General features: G+C 42.6%; 1 protein-coding gene across 2 annotated transcripts in view; it reads left to right on the forward strand.

Annotated features, from left to right (window-relative positions):
* Positions 1 to 17422, forward strand: part of PAQR5 (progestin and adipoQ receptor family member 5) — a 75528-nt gene that overhangs the window by 28367 nt on the left and 29739 nt on the right. For both annotated transcript variants that reach the window (XM_047767173.1, XM_047767174.1), the window contains exon 2: positions 7794 to 7960. In XM_047767173.1, coding sequence (XP_047623129.1) covers positions 7910 to 7960 — 51 coding nt within the window. In that variant the 5' untranslated portion in view covers positions 7794 to 7909. The remainder of the gene's footprint in view (positions 1 to 7793; positions 7961 to 17422) is intronic.

A 17422-nucleotide genomic window follows, 5' to 3' on the forward strand; every position in this document is an offset into this window, starting at 1 on the left:
GGAGTTGCTGGATCATAGGGTAGTTCTGTGTTTAACTAGTGGAGGAACTGCCATACCGTTTTCCACAGCAGTTGCATCATTTGATAATCCATCAACAGTGCAGCATGGTTCCAATTTCTCTACCACCTCAGCCACATTTATTTTCTTTCTTTCCTTTTTTTTTTTTAATAATAGCCATCCTAATGGGTGTAAAGTGGTATCTCATTGTGATTTGGATTTGTTTTCCTAATGACTGTAATGCTGAGCATCTTTTTGTATATTTATTGGCCATTTGCATATTTTCTTTGGAAACACATCTACTCAAGTCTTTTGCCTGTTTTTGAACCAGACTGATTTTTATGTTGTTGAGTTGCAGGAGTTCTTTATATATTCTGGATATTAATCTGTTATCAGATATACGGTTTGTAAATATATTCCACCTTCTGTGGGTTCTCCTATTACTTTCCTGATAGTGTCCTTTGATGCTCTAAAGATTTTAGTTTTTCACATCTGAAGGTGGCATGGGGCTGCTCCTAGACTCTGCCTCCCACTCCCTTCCCCAAGTGCAAGTTCTGGTGATCCTCTGGCAAGTAATGGGATGGAAACTGTCTGGTCACTTCCTGGGCTCTGGGCTCTTTTCTATTTACCTTGAAGGACATCTAGAGAGCAGTTCTGGAGGAGGCAGAGGATCAGCTACCCTTCTCTCCTCCTCCTCAGCCAGCTCGGACCCTGAGCCTCACCAGCAGCTGCCCCTTAGCCAGCAGTCTGCTGAGGCCTTACGGGCACCTGTCAGTGTTCAGACATCTCTGGGGCCCATCCAGCCTAGGACTGGTCCACGAGTAGGAACAACAGCTTACTCTGGTCCTCTGTCCAGTTACACCTGCTGGCTTCTCCTGGAACCTGAACTCCTGCTGTTAACTTCACTTTTGGGGGGTCAAATATGTGACCTCTTGTCCAAAATGCCTTTGATGCCATTCACGCATCCCATGGTAAATTGGGCTAGGTGACCGACCTCTCAGGAGCTCCCTGGTCTCATGTTTCTCATTTTCAAGCAATGGAGAAATTCCCCATCAAACAGCATTCTTTGCCTTTTCTATGCAGCCCAACTAGGAATTGTATGCTTTCCAATAAAATATTTTTTTTCAGAAAAGAAGGAGTTGGGGCCACCCAGAGTTCTTCATCTTCATGTAACTCTGTTCCTTAATTTTGAACAATGAGCTGCATGGGCTGTTTGGGGAAGACAGGACAGGGTAACCTGAAACTCTCCCATCAGTGCTTGTGTGAGATCCTTTCAGAAGGCACCCGATACACACAATCAAATTAAAGAGGGGCAGGAGGAAAATGTAATACCGATTGAGATTTATCCCCAGGAATCTGGTATCCTGTTTGTAAGTACTGATTTTGTGATAAAGGAGCTTTTAATGAGAAGAAGTAGAGTAGTGAGTCTGGACAGAGTGGCTGAGCAGACTGATCTGAGCCAATCACTCTTATACTATCCCTGTGTTTCATCAATTCCTAGTGTACTTTTTTTTTTTTAATGTTAAAACAGCTCTGAAATCTGGATTCATTTCTAATCAGTGCTGTCTCATGATGATAAGTGTCAACATTTTTTTGGTCTTAGTGGTACATGCAGTAGGGGTAGGACTTCCAGCTGAGTGCATCTGAAGTTCATGGCAGTACAGTCTCAGGCGAGGCCCATAAGAGCGAGAGGACCCTCAACTTTGCTGCCAGGTGGCACAGCATCTGGGAATCTCAAGCTGAGTCCTGCCTCTTCCCCCTTTACAAATATTTTTCAGCAAGCAGACACAGAACAGTCAGACAATCTGTTTCTTCAGCAGGTGAAGTGCCAACAAGCTACCCTCCTGGGGTCCTTATGCACCTTTCTTGAAAGTTCACGTGAGGCTGATGTGACAGTTGTCTGGTAGTATGTGTCACCTGAACGTCTCTTTGGTTCAAGTCAAGAATCCTCAAAGGGCTCCTCTGGGCTCATTCTGAGGGGCAGCCGCTCTGGGGCACTGCATCGCTGTCCCTGCTCAAGCAGGAGTGGGGCAGCTGGGCAGCACTTATCAATGTACATATGTTTCTCTGATGAAAAGCACCCAGCTGGCTAATTAGCAAGCCCTCTGGTGTTGAGCAAAAATAACCCCAACTGAACCAAAGTTATGGCCTCTGGAGTGTGAGTTTAGGGTTAGTCTTTCAAATGCTAATAAACCATCAAAACTACCATTGTCATATCACACTGTCTGTGTGAAGTGTTTGAGAGCCCATTGCTAACAGTCTCATAATAGCAAGTGAATACTTGTGATTTGGGATATATTTTTAGTAACAGCGTTAAACACAGCTTCAAAAAGTGCAGCTTTAAGAGTTCCCATCATGGCTCGGTGGTTAATGAATCTGACTAGGAACCCTGAGGTTGCAGGTTTGATCCCTGGCCTTGCTCAGTGGGTTAAGGATCAGTGTTGCCATGAGCTGTGATGTAGGTTGCAGATGCGGCTTGGGTCCCGCATTGCTGTGGCTCTGGTGTAGGCCGGCGGCTACAGCTCCGGTTCAACCCCTAGCCTGGGAACCTCCATATGCCATGGGAGCAGCCCAAGAAATGGCAAAAAGACAAAAAAAAAAAAAGAGAGAGAGAAAAGAAAAAGAAAAAAAGTGCAGCTTTAGAATAACTTAGATGAAAATGAGAATATTGTTCTACTGTAACTGTACTAAGTAACTTGAAAAAGTGACGGTTGAAGCTACTGTTCTCAAAAATGCATGTGAAGATTTTTTTCTATTCTTTTTCTTTTTTTTTTTTGGTCTTTTTTTGTCTTTTAGGGCCTCACCCGTGGCATGTGGGGGTTCCCAGGCTAGGGGTCCCATCGGTACTGCAGCCACCAGCCTACACCACAGCCACAACAACTCGGGATCCGAGCTGCAACTGTGACCTACACCACAGCTCAAGGCAACGCCGGATCCTTAACCCACTGAGCAAGGCCAGGGTTTGAACCTGCATCCTCATGGATGCTAGTCAGGTTTGCTAACTTATACTATACTTATACCTAGTTCATACTTATTTCTATGGACTAGGAGTGGAAAAAAGATATTTTAGAATGAGTACTATGTTGACTATGATGAGGGATTCTACATATGTATAACTAAATAAATTCATGTGATAAAGAGTATATACTAGTTCATTTACATCCCTGGAAGTTACACATTTTTTGGACCCTCAATGGAGAAATAGCCCATTAGTTTATATTCAGCCAGCTAATATTAAACATATTCAGAAAGTGATACGTTTTGCTGGCTGTGTCCTTTAAGGCCTGGGATGCACAATGTGTGGGCTGAAATTTTCTGGGGGAAGGGCCAGGAATATGGATGGAGGACTAGCCAGAGACAGATAAGGAGTCGGATGCAAATTTCACCTCTTATTAATTTCCCTTGGTTAAATCTGAGAGGACTAGCCTGAAACCTCCTGGTGATAGTTTTGTTGTGATTTGCCTTTTTTTTTTTTTTTGGCTGGGGGGTGGTGGTGCTATTTCAAGAAACTTGACAGGTCCTTGATATAAGCCCACTTTGCTTTTTCTGTTTTAAGCTGTGGATCCTCTTTTAAATGAAATCCTATATGGAACACCAATATTCTGTGGAAATATCAGCAAAACATCACATTGTGTTTTTTTTTTTAATTATTGAAGTATACTTAATTTGCAGTGTTGTGTATATTGTGTTTTGATTTCAGAATTCTCCAAAGCCTTTTTTTTATTTAGCCTTGTTTCTAGACTCTGGTGAAAAGAGACAACAAACCAAGCTACTGTTTGAAATACTGAAAGTTATACTCTGGGTTTTACAATGGTGGTGAAATTAGGAGCTTGGCTTGTGATGGAAAGAGGCTAAAAAGACCAGTGAGTTCACTTTATGTTCAATTAACCTGAAATGATTAACAATAGGCACAATGTATGAATCATCAGCTGTGTTTTATCACTGCCCATGATTATCCATGGATGTTTCACCACATTGACACACATAAAGGTTTACATTTTAGATGCAAAATAATAATGTTTAACTGGAGAGTCCTTATTTCTTTGAATGGTGGGAAAACATGACACAAGTAATCTCCCACTTTTGAAACAAGTTTGGTTTTACCTGTAAGTTTGTCTCAACTTACTGAATAATTGGCAGAGAGGGTCCTCGTTTAGCATCTAGGTTATAAATGTCATTGTAAACACTGTATTTTTTTTTTTAATCTTTTTCAGTGGCAAAAAAAAAAAAAAACTCCTAGTGCTTTAAGCTAGGATTTAATTCCCTTTAATCAAAGTCACATATCTTCTTATAAGGAAACGTATGCCTCTATTTTCTTTCTCACAGAGAGGGCTTATGTTATTCTGTTTTTACTGTACTTCAGAAAAATTTCAACCAAGACATCTTCTGGTTGAAAGAGGGGTAGAAGTAACTTTTTTCTTTCTCCTAGTTACTGGTATAACCCCCACCCCCCCAAAAGTGGTCCCTGGAATGTAACCTAGTGTCCCAGAGGATGCCATTTCAAAGCCTCCAGTCTCTGTATGCAGCCTGTAGTCCTCAGATCAAAAAACACAACTCCAGAAGCATCACTAACCTCACCCCAACCTCCTCCACAGACCTCCAGGCAAAATAGAAATCAAATCCAAGCTCTACCACCTACTAGCTGTGGGATTTCAGCAAGCCCTCTCACTTTTCAACACCTCAGTTTTCCTGCCTGTAAAATACAAAACTAATTTTCCTATCTGAAAATAAATCCTAATAGCATATGTTTGTTGGGCCTTTACCTTATGGCAGGCCCTTTACAGGGGTTCTCTCTTTGAATCATAACCACTACCCTATGAAGAAAGTTCTGCTGTTATTTCCACTCCACAGATGGGGAAACTGAGGCACCGGGAGTTAAGTTCCTTGCCTGGAATTGCATAGGAAGTGGGCAACCAGTCTTTGAACCCATGTGGCTTGACTCCAGCCTTGAGATCCTGAACCGCTCCCCTCACTTCCTGAGACAGCGTGGTGAGGGGGAAGGAGATGAGGTGGGCGGGCAAGGCAACCAGGAGGCTTGGCACAGAGTGGGTGAGGGTTCGCCTCCTTCAAGACTACCTTGTGAATATCTGTCTCATATCCTCCTTTATACGTTTCTTGGGGACAAGGACTGTCTTTTCTTTTCTTTTTTTTCTTTTTTTTTTTTTCTTGTGCAACGAAGTTACAGAATGGTATGGAGGATGCCTGCTTCCCTCCTTTCTGTGCAACTTTTATATGCAACTTTTATATCAGTTAAATACTTGCCTTTTCCTTCTAGCTGCTGCCGCTCACTAGGGCATAAGCATCTCTACATTGAGCTCTTAGCCTTATTCATCACGTGATAAAAATGCTGGGCACATCAGCTGAGTGAAGAAATGGGTGAGGTCGTGTCTCCTTGTATGTTTAGTCTGGTCATCCTGCTTGGATGGTGTGTGCATGAGAGTAGGGACCATTTATTTCCTTTTTCTTGCCCATGGCATCAGAATGCAGGGAGAACCAGGGAACCAAGGTGGGCAGGTTTCTGGAGACCCAGACTTGGTCCCATTATTGCTAGGGGTTTTTTCTGGTATGGCTGAGTTTCAGCTCACCCTGGTATCAGACCTTGCCTTTCATCTTACCACCAGGTGAATTAGTGGTGCTTTTGAGAGTGAAAGAGGCTTGGAGATTTAGATCAGAAAACCCAGAGAACCAAGGTCTGCCAGGCCCACTTACATCAGTGTTGTCCTTTTGTTTGCAAAGTATCAACTTTTATTTTTTACTTACTTATTTTTTGGCCGTGCCTTTGGCATGTGGAAGTTCTCAGGCCAGGGATCCAACTTGAGCCACCACAGTGAGAATACCAGATCCTTACTTAACCTGCTGTACCGCAAGGGAACTCCTCAACTTTTATTTTTTAATCTGGGTAAAATGTACACATGCTTTAAATTTTTTTCTATATTATTTTGTCATTCAGAAATATTACATAAATTTTTGTGGTAAAATATAAACAACCTAAAATTTATCATTTTTAAGGGCACGAGTCAGTGACCTTATATTTACAGTATCGAGCAACTATCACCACTACCCATTTCTAGAACTTTTTATCGTCCCAAACAGAAACCCCATACTCTTGGATAACAAGCCCCTTTCTTCCTCTGCCCCCAGCCTCTATTCCACTCTCTGTCTCTGTGAATTTGCCTATTCCAGGTTCCTCATATTAGTGGAATCATACATTTGGCCTTTTGTGACTGGCTTATTTCACCTGGCATAATGTTCTCAGGCTTCGTCTATGTTGTAGCATGCATCAGAACTTCATTCCTTTTTAAGACTGTATAATATTCCATTGTGTCTGTAGACCACATTTATTTGCTATTTAATCTGTTTACCTGCTAATGGACCCTTAGATTATTTCTGCCTTTTGACTATTGTGAATAATGCTTATGCCAGTGTTTTCCAGAAAGCATATTTATAACTACATTATATTTTGCAACATAGTTTCAGATAAGAACATATAGATCATAAAGAACTATAATAAGAAACAAAACTAGGAGTTCCCGTCATGGCTCATGGCGCAGCAAAAACGAATCCGACTAGGAACCATGAGGTTGTGGGTTCCATCCCTGGCCTCACTCAGTGGGTTAAGGATCCGGCATTGCGGTGAGCTGTGGTATAGGTCGCAGATGCGGCTCAGATCCTGCATTGCTGAGGCTGTGGTATAGGTCGGCAGCTGTAGCTCTGATTAGACCTCTAGCCTGGGAACCTCCATATGGCTCGGGTGCAGCCCTAAAAGCCAAAAAGACAAAAAAAAAAAAAAAAAAAAAAAGCAAAGCTATAAACAAACCACAAAAACAAAGACACCCTTTACCACGAAAACAAAGACACACTTTAAGTTCAAAGGATAAACAGTATTGCATCATTAAATAAACACTTGCTGAAGGCCCAGTCTGAACCAGGCACACACCCTGAGTTTCCAGCCATCTCAGGCGGGTCCTCCCCAGTTGGTGGGGGGCAGGGGCTGCAGAGAAGATAAAGCCTAGGCAGTGAGCTCGGCCTGCTGGCAGATGTGTTTGGTGACACAGGAAAGATGCAGGCAAGGCCTTCAGGCCTTTGCAGGCAGGAACAGAACCCCTGGGGCGGGGGAAGCCTCTAAGATGGGGCCGATTTGGGGACTAGATAAGGCATTGACTGTGGTAAATTCCTATCTTTGCTTGCTTTGCCCAACTTGTATTTTTCAGTTTCTTGGGCCAGCCGTGAGAGGTCTGGGTTCCTCTCGTTTACATTACTCCCACCTGTTAAGCAGTCTTAATCCTGCATTTAAACAACCCTGTTGCTCTGATTCCAACAAGTGCCTTGGATTTGCCTGCTCTGGTCCACCTTCTGGAAGAGCTGCTTTGCTTTGGGTGATATGGAGCGCAGCCCTAGGTGGACAAGGGCCCTGGACACGGGCCTGGGATCACACGGTCTCTCCAGTGGTAGCACCTGATGCAGTGAAGGTGACAGCCCCAGCTCTCCCTGACTTGTGTGACCTCGGGGAGGTTACTGCACCCCTCTGAACCCCTTGTGCAACATGAGGGCATTGCTTACCTGTGTGGCCCTTTCCAGTGCTGTATTTTTCTGATTTCCTGTATTACGATTGAATTCCGTCCCTCCATCACTCTTGGAGTGAATGACTCAGCAGTCATTGCTCTTGTTTTTAGAGAAGCCCGATTATTTTGCCATCACAAGCTAGGGTATGTGCTGTAGTTAAACCATCTGACAGTAGTGATCCAGCTGGAGCGAGGCTGACACTCACTGGATTTCTTCATGCTGTCCTCTTTCAGAGAAGCAGCTTGGACACCCACTGGCCAGAGGCCCCCAGAGCCATGGCAGAACTTTGAGTGAGGCCTGGTGACTGGCACCCATTGTTGCCCTCCAGCCTTCCCAGTCCAGCTTCAAGATGCTGAGCCTGAAGCTGCCCAGGCTGTTCAGCATAGAACAGATGCCCCAGGTATGTGCTCTCGTTCACAGAGGCTGAGGTCCCGGCTGGACCTGGGCCTTGGTCTCTGCAGCATGGCAATGGCCATGTCTACATAGTCTGCTTTCTTCAAGGAGTCCCTCCCAGACTCCTTCGGGGAATTTAGGCCTCCTGTTTCCCTCATGTACATCAAACCTGAGAATGGCAGTGATCCTGAAACCATTTACATTGTAACCCTTCCCTGTCATGTCTTTATTTTATCCTGAAGCACAGTCACTATTGAGACGACAGATTCAGGCTGCAGAGATGAAGCCAGCAGCAACTGGCTGAGTGGCAGTTTCTTCAGGACTCTCCAATGGGTGCTTGAAAGCAGGCCAGGGGAAGCGCACTTCAGAGTGTGGCTTTGCCGTTGTCCTCACCCCCTCTCGGGAGGCCCAGGTCATGAGGCGATGAGGAGGGCTGTTGGTCCTCCTTCGCCTGGAAGCTCTAGGACCAGCTACCCCGAACCCCTGGGACCTGTTGATAATCTCAGTTTTTAACAAGCCTTAGGTGAGGCCGTTCTACTCCTGAGCTGTGGCCAGCAGTGCACCTCCTGCTTCCCTTGCAAGGCCAATGTCATCTCATTACACCCTTGTTCCCCAGTCAGTGGTGTTTAGTATGTCGACACACAACAAAGTATGTTGTACAAAACCATCACCACAGTCCACTTCAGAACACTTTCATCACCCGAGAAGGAAACGCTTACCAATTGGCGGTCATTTCCCGCTGTCCCCACTCCAAGACCTATGGCAACCACTCATTTACTCCATCTCTGTGTATTTGCCTAGTCTGGATATTTCACACAAATGGGATCATGCAGTAGGTGGCCTTTTGTGAATGCCCTCTTTCACTTAGATAATGTTTTCAAGGTTCATCGATGCTGTATGGATTAGTGTGTCATTTGATTTTATGGCGAAATATCATTCCATTTATGCATATACCAGTTTGTTTTTTCATTCATCAGTTCTTGGACACTTAAGTTCTTTCTATTTTTTTTTTTTTTTTTGGTTATTACAGGTAATGAACATTTGTGTACAGTTTTTGTGTGGTCATACTTTTAATTCTCTTGGGTACACACCCAAGGAGTGGAATTGCTGGGTCATGGAGTAACTCTATGCTTAGCTTTTATTTTTATTGTGGCAAATAGACTTAACATAAAATTTACCATCTTAACCATTTTTAAGTGCACAATTCAGTGGTATTAAAAACACTAATGTTGTTATGCAACCATCACCACCATCCATCTCCATAATTCTTTTCATCTTGTAAAACTGAAACTATGGGAGTTCCCGTCATTGCGCAGTGGTTAGCGAATATGACTAGGAACCATGAGGTTGCGGGTTCGATCCCTGCCCTTGCTCAGTGGGTTAAGGATCCGGTGTTGCCATGAGCTGTGGTGTAGGTTGCTCATGGCTCTGGCGTAGGCCAGAGGCTATAGCTCCGATTGGACCCCAGCCTAGGAACCTCCATATGCTACAGGGGCAGCCCAAGAAATGGCAAAAAAGACAAAAAAAACAACAAAAAACCAACCAACCAAACAAAAACCTGTAACTATGCCCATTAAACAATAACCCCCATTTCCCCCTACCCCCAGCCTCTCACAACCACTGTTATACTTTTCATCTTCATGATTTGACTACTTTAAGTACTTTGTATAAGTGAAATTATAAGTATTTGTCTTTTTGTGACAGTCTTATTTTATTTAGCATGACATCTCAAGGTTCATCCACGTTACAGTGTATATCAGAGTTTCCTCCCTTCTTCTTCTTCTTCTTTTTTTTTTTTTTTGTCTTTTTAGGGCCACACCCGCAGCATATGGAGGTTCCCAGGCTAGGGGTCAAATAGGAGCTGTACCTGCTGGCCTACACCACAGTCATAGCAACGTGGGATCCAAGCCTCTTCTGTGACATACACCACAGCTCACAGCAACACCAGATCCTTAATCCACTGAGCGGGGCCAGGAATTGAACCCAAGTCCTTGTGGATACTAGTTGGGTTCATTAACCACTGAGCCATGATGGTAACTCCCCTCCTTCTAAAGACTGAACAGTATTCCACTGCATGTACATATCACATTTTGCTTACCCATTCATCCATCAATAAACACTGGGCTGCTTGTATGTTTTAGCTATTGTGAATAATGCTGCTGTGAACACATGTTTAGAGATATCCCTTTGAGACCCTACTTTTATTCATTTTGGGTATATACCAAGAAGTGGAATTTGGACCATTTGGCAATTTTATTTTTAATTTTTTGAAGAACCACCACATTGTTTCCCACATTGGCTATACTATTTTACATTCCCACCAGGAGTTCACAAGGGTTCCAATTTCTCTACATCCTCATCAATATTTGTTTTCCTGGAGGATTTTTTTTTTTTTTTTTGAAAGTAGCCATTCTAACAGATATGAGGTGGTATCTCATTAAAGTTTTGATTTGAATTTCCCTCATGATTAGTGATATGAGCATCTTTTCATGTGCTTATTGACCATTTGCAGATCTTCTTTGGAGAAATGTCTATTCAAGTCTTTGGCCAATTTTTAAATTGGGTCATTTGTCTTTTTGTTTTTGAGTTGTAAGAGTTTTTATGTATTTTGCTTGCAAGGCCCTTATCAGATACATTGTTTGAAAATGTTTTCTACCATTCTATGTGTTGCATTTTCTTCTTTTTTTTTTTTTTTTGTCTTTCTGCTATTTCTTGGGCCGCTCCCGTGGCATATGGAGGTTCCCAGGCTATGCCAGAGCCACAGCAATGTGGGATCTGAGGCGCGTCTGCAACCTACACCACAGCTCATGGCAACACCGGATCCTTAACCCACTGAGCAAGGGCAGGGACCAAACCCGCAACCTCATGGTTCCTAGTCGGATTCATTAACCACTGCGCCACTATGGGAACTCCCTATGTGTTGCATTTTCATGTTATTTATTTATTTTTTTTTTGATATTTATTTATTTATTTTTTATTTTTTGTCTGCACCGGAGGCATGTGGAAGATCCCTGGCCAGGGATCAAGCCTGTGCCACAGCAGTGACTGGAGCCACTTCAGCAACATCACTGGATCCTTAACCGGCTGCACCACAAGAGGACTCCAAGATTTTTATGTGATTGATGGTATTCTTGGAAGCACAAAAGTTTTAAAATTTAATATTATTTTTTTGTTGTTGCTTGTGCTTTTGATGTCATATCTAAAAAAATCTTTGGGAGTTCCAGTGTGCCTCAGCGGTAATGAACCCTACTAGTACACATGAGGAGGCAGGTTTGATCCCTGGCCTCGCTCAGTGGGTTAAGGATTCAACATTGCCATGAGCTGTGGTATAGGTCACAGACATAGCTGGGATCTGGCATTGCTGTGGCTGTCATGTAGGCCAGCAGCTTCAGGTCCAGCTCAATCTCTAGCCTGGGAACTTGCATATGCCATGGGTGCAGCCCTAAAAAAAGACAAAAAACAAAAACCTTTGGCTAATCCAAGGTCATGAAGATTTATATTTTCTTCTAGGAGTTTTATCTCTAAAATTTAGCTTATGGTCCATTTTCTGGGTGTGTGTTAGTTATTGCATGTGGTATGAAACGGGTAGCACCATTTATTGGAGAGACTATTCATTATTTTTTCATTCATTGATCTTGACTCTTTTGTTGAAGATTTATTTATTGACTATAAATGTGAGTGTTTATTTCTGTATTCTCAGTTGTATTTCATTGATCTGTTTGTCATTCTTATGTCACACCACACTGTCTTTATTATTGTGCTCTGTCATAAGTTTTGAAATTGGGAAGTGTGAGTCCTTCAACTTTGATCTTTTTCAAAGTTGTTTTGACAATTCAGAGTCCCTTGCATTTCCATATGGATTTTAGGATCTATTTGTCAATTTCTTGGGAAAAAATCAGCTAGCATTTTGATAGGGATTGCATAAATCTGTTGATCAATTTGGGGAGCATTACTATCTTAATAATATTAGGTAAATTAAATCCATGAACTTGGGATGTCTTTTCCATTTATTTAGATACTCTTTAGTGATGTTTTGTAGTTTTCAATGTATAAGTCTAACACCATTAAAATAATTTGTGAAGTTTATTTTTAGGTACTTTATTGTTTTTGATACTGTTGCAAGGGAAATTGTTTCCTTAAATTCATTTCAGGTTGTTCACTGCTAGAATATAGAAATAAAACCAAGTTTTGTGTATTTATCTTATATCCTGTATATTTGCTGAACTCATTTATTAGTTCTAATAGTATTTTAGTGGATCCTTTGGGAATCCCTACATGTAAGATCATATCATCTGCAAATAGAGCTCCTTCTAGTCTAGATGCTTCTTCCTTCCAAGCTAGATGATTTTTATTTCTTTTTTCTTGTTCAGTTGACCTAGCTAGCACGATGTTGAATCAAGTGGTGAGGACAGACATCTTGATCATGGGGGATGCATTCCATTAAGTGTGTTGCTATGGGTTCTCATCAGTGGCCTTTGTTGGTTTGAGGAAGTTCTATTCCTATTTTGTTGAGTATTCCCTATCACAAAAAGGTATTTGATCCTGTGAAATGCTTTTCTGTGTCAATTGACATGAATATGTGGTTTTTGTTTTTCTCTTCTCTTCTTGATTAATCTTGTCTTTTTTAAAAACATATTTGAAAAGATGATTTGGACTTGGTGGAGCCTCTCTATGTATCATATTTCTAATGTCATTATTTTTATTATTTTCTTTCTACTTTGGGTTTATTTTGCTCTTATTGCTCTAACTCAAGATAATCACTCTATCTTCTTAATGTCAGTAATTAAGTATATATTTCTCTCTAAGTATTGCTTTAACTGCAGTCCACATGTGCAGTTCTAGTTAGTTTCTAACTTCCATTTTGATTTGTTATACAACTTGTGGTTACTTAGAGTTTTATCTCTGCTTAAGCTACCCATAATTGAAATGTGTTAAAATATTCCAGAATGGCATCAGATTTATGACACCTTGTAAATAAGTCACTTTTTGCTTTATATCCGGGCCTCTGGGGTTTTTTTTTAGGTCCTTCCAAGTTTGTAATTGTATCTTCCTGGTGAAGTGAAGTTCTTATTATTTTCTGAAAGAGATTCTCTTTATGCCTAGTAATGCTTCTTGTCTTAGCATCTGTCTGATAGCCAAGTAGTGACTCAAGCTTTGTTGTTTTTGTTATTTTCCTGGTTTATTTTTTTTCCTTACTTCGACTTCTTTACTTCGACTTGTAATCTCTCCTTGTCTGTATATTTCAACTGTGTCCATGTAAATGGCACATGGTTGGATTTTATCTAGATTGATGATAGTTGCCATTTAAAGGGAGAGTTTAGTCTGTTTATAATGAGTATTGAAATATTTGCATTTTTTGGATCATCTTAAGTGCTTGCTTTTTTTTTTTTTAAATGGCCACACCTGAGGCATATGGAAGTTCTCAGGCCAGGGACTGAATATGAGCCACAGCTGCAACCTATGCCAGATCCTTTAACTCACTGTGCCAGTGGAGGGATCAAACCCAAACCTCTGCAGCGACCTGAGCTGCTGCAGTCAGATTCTTTTTTTTTTTGTCTTTTTGTCTTTTTTTTGTCTTTTTTTTTGTTGTTGTTGTGGTTGTTGCTATTTCTTGGGCCGCTCCCGCGGCATATGGAGGTTCCCAGGCTAGGGGTTGAATCGGAGCTGTAGCCACCGGCCTACGCCAGAGCCACAGCAACTCGGGATCCAAGCCGCGTCTGCAACCTACACCACAGCTCACGGCAACGCCGGATCGTTAACCCACTGAGCAAGGGCAGGGACTGAACCCGCAACCTCATGGTTCCTAGTCGGATTCGTTAACCACTGCGCCACGACGGGAACTCCTGCAGTCAGATTCTTAACCCACTGGTACCACTGTGGGAATTCCTGTGCTTTCTATTAACTGCTTTCTCCGATGTCCTTCCTTTCCTGCTTTCTTTGGATTATTTTACAGTCTTCTTTTCTTTTTTTCCTTTTTTAACATGCTATTTTCCCCTCCCCTTGTTTTATAATTAATACGCTAGAAATATGCTCAGTACTTATCATTTTAATGGTTAATCCACCTATCTTCACATAAATAACTGTACGGGGAGTCCTTGATGTGGTGCAATGGATTAATGATCCGGTTTGTCTCTGTGGCGACACTAGTTCAATCCCCAGCCCGGTGCAGTGGGTTAAAGGATCCAGTGTTGCTGCAGCTGCAGCATAGGTGGCAGGGAAGCTTGGATTCCATTCCTGGACCAGGAATTTCCAAATGCCATGGGTGTGGCCAAAAAAGTAAAAAAAAAAAAAAAAAAAAAAAAACTGTACTAAGCAGGAAGGGCTAGGCTATGCTGAGTTTTAAAATTACTCCAGGTAGCTAATGATATAGCACAGCAAAGGTGGATTTCACCCTCACGTGCCGTAGCCTGGTGGTCAGTGAGGAACTGCAAAGGGCCCAGGCAGATGGCAGATCTGCCTCCGCGTAGCTGCACCATCCGGGACACGTGGCCTCCTAGATCGCCACAGAAGGGGAAGAGAGGGGTGTCTTCGGTTGGGTTTCCCAGAAACAGACTCTGAGACAAAGATTTGCATGTAGGAAGTTTGTGAGGGAGTGTTCTCAGGAACCACACCTGTGAGGAAGTGAGGGAGGCAGGCTTGGGTGGAAGGGGAGGTTGCTTCGGAGACCTCAGCTGATCACATGGGGAGCTCTGGAGTGGTGCTGACCATTTGTCCCAGTTGAGAAAAGGAGGCAGGGACTTTGTATCCATCCTTAGTGGATGTGTGCTTCCCCCAGAGAGTGAGTATAATATGCATGAGGTAGCAGCCAAAGCAATTCCCATGGAGAGATGAGTGGCTCAGTTCTGAAGGGGGGAAGAGCCATGTCCTAATGGTATCACGACATCCACTACAAGGAGGCCTCCACTTTAACTGCCTTGGCCTGGAATCCGCTTTAACCGGAAATAGTCTGAGAAATGTGGGAGTTCTATTGTGGCTCAGCAGGTTAAGAACCTGACATAGTATCCATGAGGATGTGGGTTCGATCCCCGGCCTCGCTCAATGGGTTAAGGATCCAGCGTTGCTGTGAGCTGTGGTGTAGGCTGAAGATGAGGCTCAGATCCAGTGTTGCTGTGGCTGTGGTGTAGGCCACCAGCTGTAGCTCCAATTAGACCCCTAGCCTGGGAACCTCCATATGCCACAGGTGTGTCCCCCCAAAAAAAGAAAAAGAGAGAGGGAGGGAGGAAGGAAGGACAAAGAAAGTCTGAGAAATGCAAGAAAGCACATGCAGTATTTGAGGAGCACCGCCTCCACCATGACTGACTTAACTTCCTAGATCTGAGGACTGGATACTTTTAACAGTTTCAGAGAGTTATCAGTTAGCTCTTCAAACATCACATCAGAACCACTCTATTTTCTCCTTCTGGAGAAATAGTCTCTATGTCTCTTGTTTGCCTTCTCACATTTTTATCTCTTACTCTCTCTGGGCTGCATTCTGGATTCTTTCTTTTTCTTTTTTCTTTTTGCTTATTTTTTGGGCCACACCTGTGGCATATGGAAATTCTCAGGCTTACACCACAACAACCTGGGCTCTGAGCTGCATCTGCCACCTACGATGCAGCTTGCAGCAACACAGATCCTTAATCTACTGAACGAGGCCAGGGATCGAACCTGCATCCTCATGGAGACTATGTCAGGTTCTTAACCTTCTGAGCCACAGTGGGAACTCTTGGATACTTCCTTGGGATCTACTTTCAGCTGACTAATTCCCTCCTCAGCTTGGTCTGGTCTGCTATTTATCCTTTCAGTGACTTTTTATTTTGGTTATTTTTTTTTTCATTTTTAAAAGCTAAATTAGGTTCTTCTCAAATCAGATTGTTTATCATTCGTATTTTAAAGCTATTTCTTTAAACATATTGAACGTAGTTATTTTATATTTCAAATCTGTTCTTTGATCTCTCTGCTGTCTCCTGTTTTTGATGTTTCTTGTTCATGGCATTTTGTTTCTAGGTGTGTGCATCTTTGTATTAAAGGAGAAATCTTTGGAGTTCCTGTCGTGTCACAGTGGAAATGAATCCAACTAGGAACCATGAGGTTGTAGGTTTGATCCCTGGCCTCGCTCAGTGGGTTAATGATCCGGAGTTGCCGTGAGCTCTGGTGTAGGTTGCAGATACGGCTCTGATCTGGCGTTGCTGTGGCCTCTCGTGTAGGCCTGTAGCTACAGCTCCGATTCGACCTCTAGCCTGGGAACCTCCATATGCTGCGGGTGCAGCCCTAAAAAAAAGACCAAAAAAAAAAAATAAATAAATAATAAAAAAAATATGATAGAAATCCTTGGAGTCCCCTGTGGTTCAATGGGTTAAAGATCTGGTGTTGTCATTGCTGTAGTGAGGGCCCCAGCCTGAGAACCCCTGTATGCCGTGGGCACAGCCAAAAGTAAATAAATAAGTTAATTAATAAATAGAAATCCGTTAGGATTTGCATTTATTTCATTACTTACATGAGGGAACTACAAAACTTTGACCTCTGTCTACTTGTAACCACTTTAAACTTTCCACTTGAGATTTCATGGGCCATAGTGGTGGTGTGGTTTTGGACAAGAAACCCCTGTGGTCCAGGCTAGCTGATGGTTCTGCATGCTTGGGAGACTTTTTTTTTTTTTTTTTTTGTTCCATAGAGACAACTTTGAAAATTGTCTTGTTCTGCCTAGTAGGATTTATTTCACATTCACTTATCTTTAGAGTCCTAGCTTTATTGGTGGGTTCTCCTGTTAGATTCCCTGCCTTTCATGGGTCTGGGATTTCATCTCTTATTTGCAAAGTCTGGCAGCAGAAACTGATGGCCAAAGTAGCTTCCCTCTTATCATTCCTGGTTTCCCGTTTGTTTGAGGGCTTTGTGACTCCCTTGCTTTGGGGCCACCTTGCTAACAGATTTATTCAGCACATGACGCAAGCTTCAGCCAGCATTTTAATTGTTTTCATTGGAAGGTTCCTTTATGACATGTAATCAACCAGTATTCCGCCAGAACCAGAAGTTCCACAACTAGTTTTCCTTTATCACATGGGTCTAGGGATCCCTTCCTTCTGAAAACTTGTGTAACATTTAGTATATCTGTGAAATGTTGGTAGCAATCCTTGGTTCCACTAGGCTGGATGCCGTAAAGTGTCCATGGGCCTTGCAGTCTAACTAACTAGGGGTTGCATCTTGGTTCTGCTATTTCTTATGGCTTTGGAAACCCCCCATTCACTGAGCTTCAGTTTCCTCATCTGTAAAATGGGCTTGACAATCCCTACCTTTCAGTCCCTACCTTGTCTCTCACAGTGAACAAAGGACACCCAGTCTGCCCCTGCCGTGTGCTGAGTCTGAATCAGGAGAGAAAACAGAGGCTGCAGGCCATATGTCTAAATATGTAAACCTCACAAATGAAGCTAATAGTTACATAAATTCCACTCTGACAGATATCCCTTCATAATGATGAAAAACAATATGTAAG

This window comes from Phacochoerus africanus, chromosome 2 (assembly GCF_016906955.1).
Source record: "Phacochoerus africanus isolate WHEZ1 chromosome 2, ROS_Pafr_v1, whole genome shotgun sequence".
Classification (NCBI taxonomy): domain Eukaryota; kingdom Metazoa; phylum Chordata; class Mammalia; order Artiodactyla; family Suidae; genus Phacochoerus; species Phacochoerus africanus.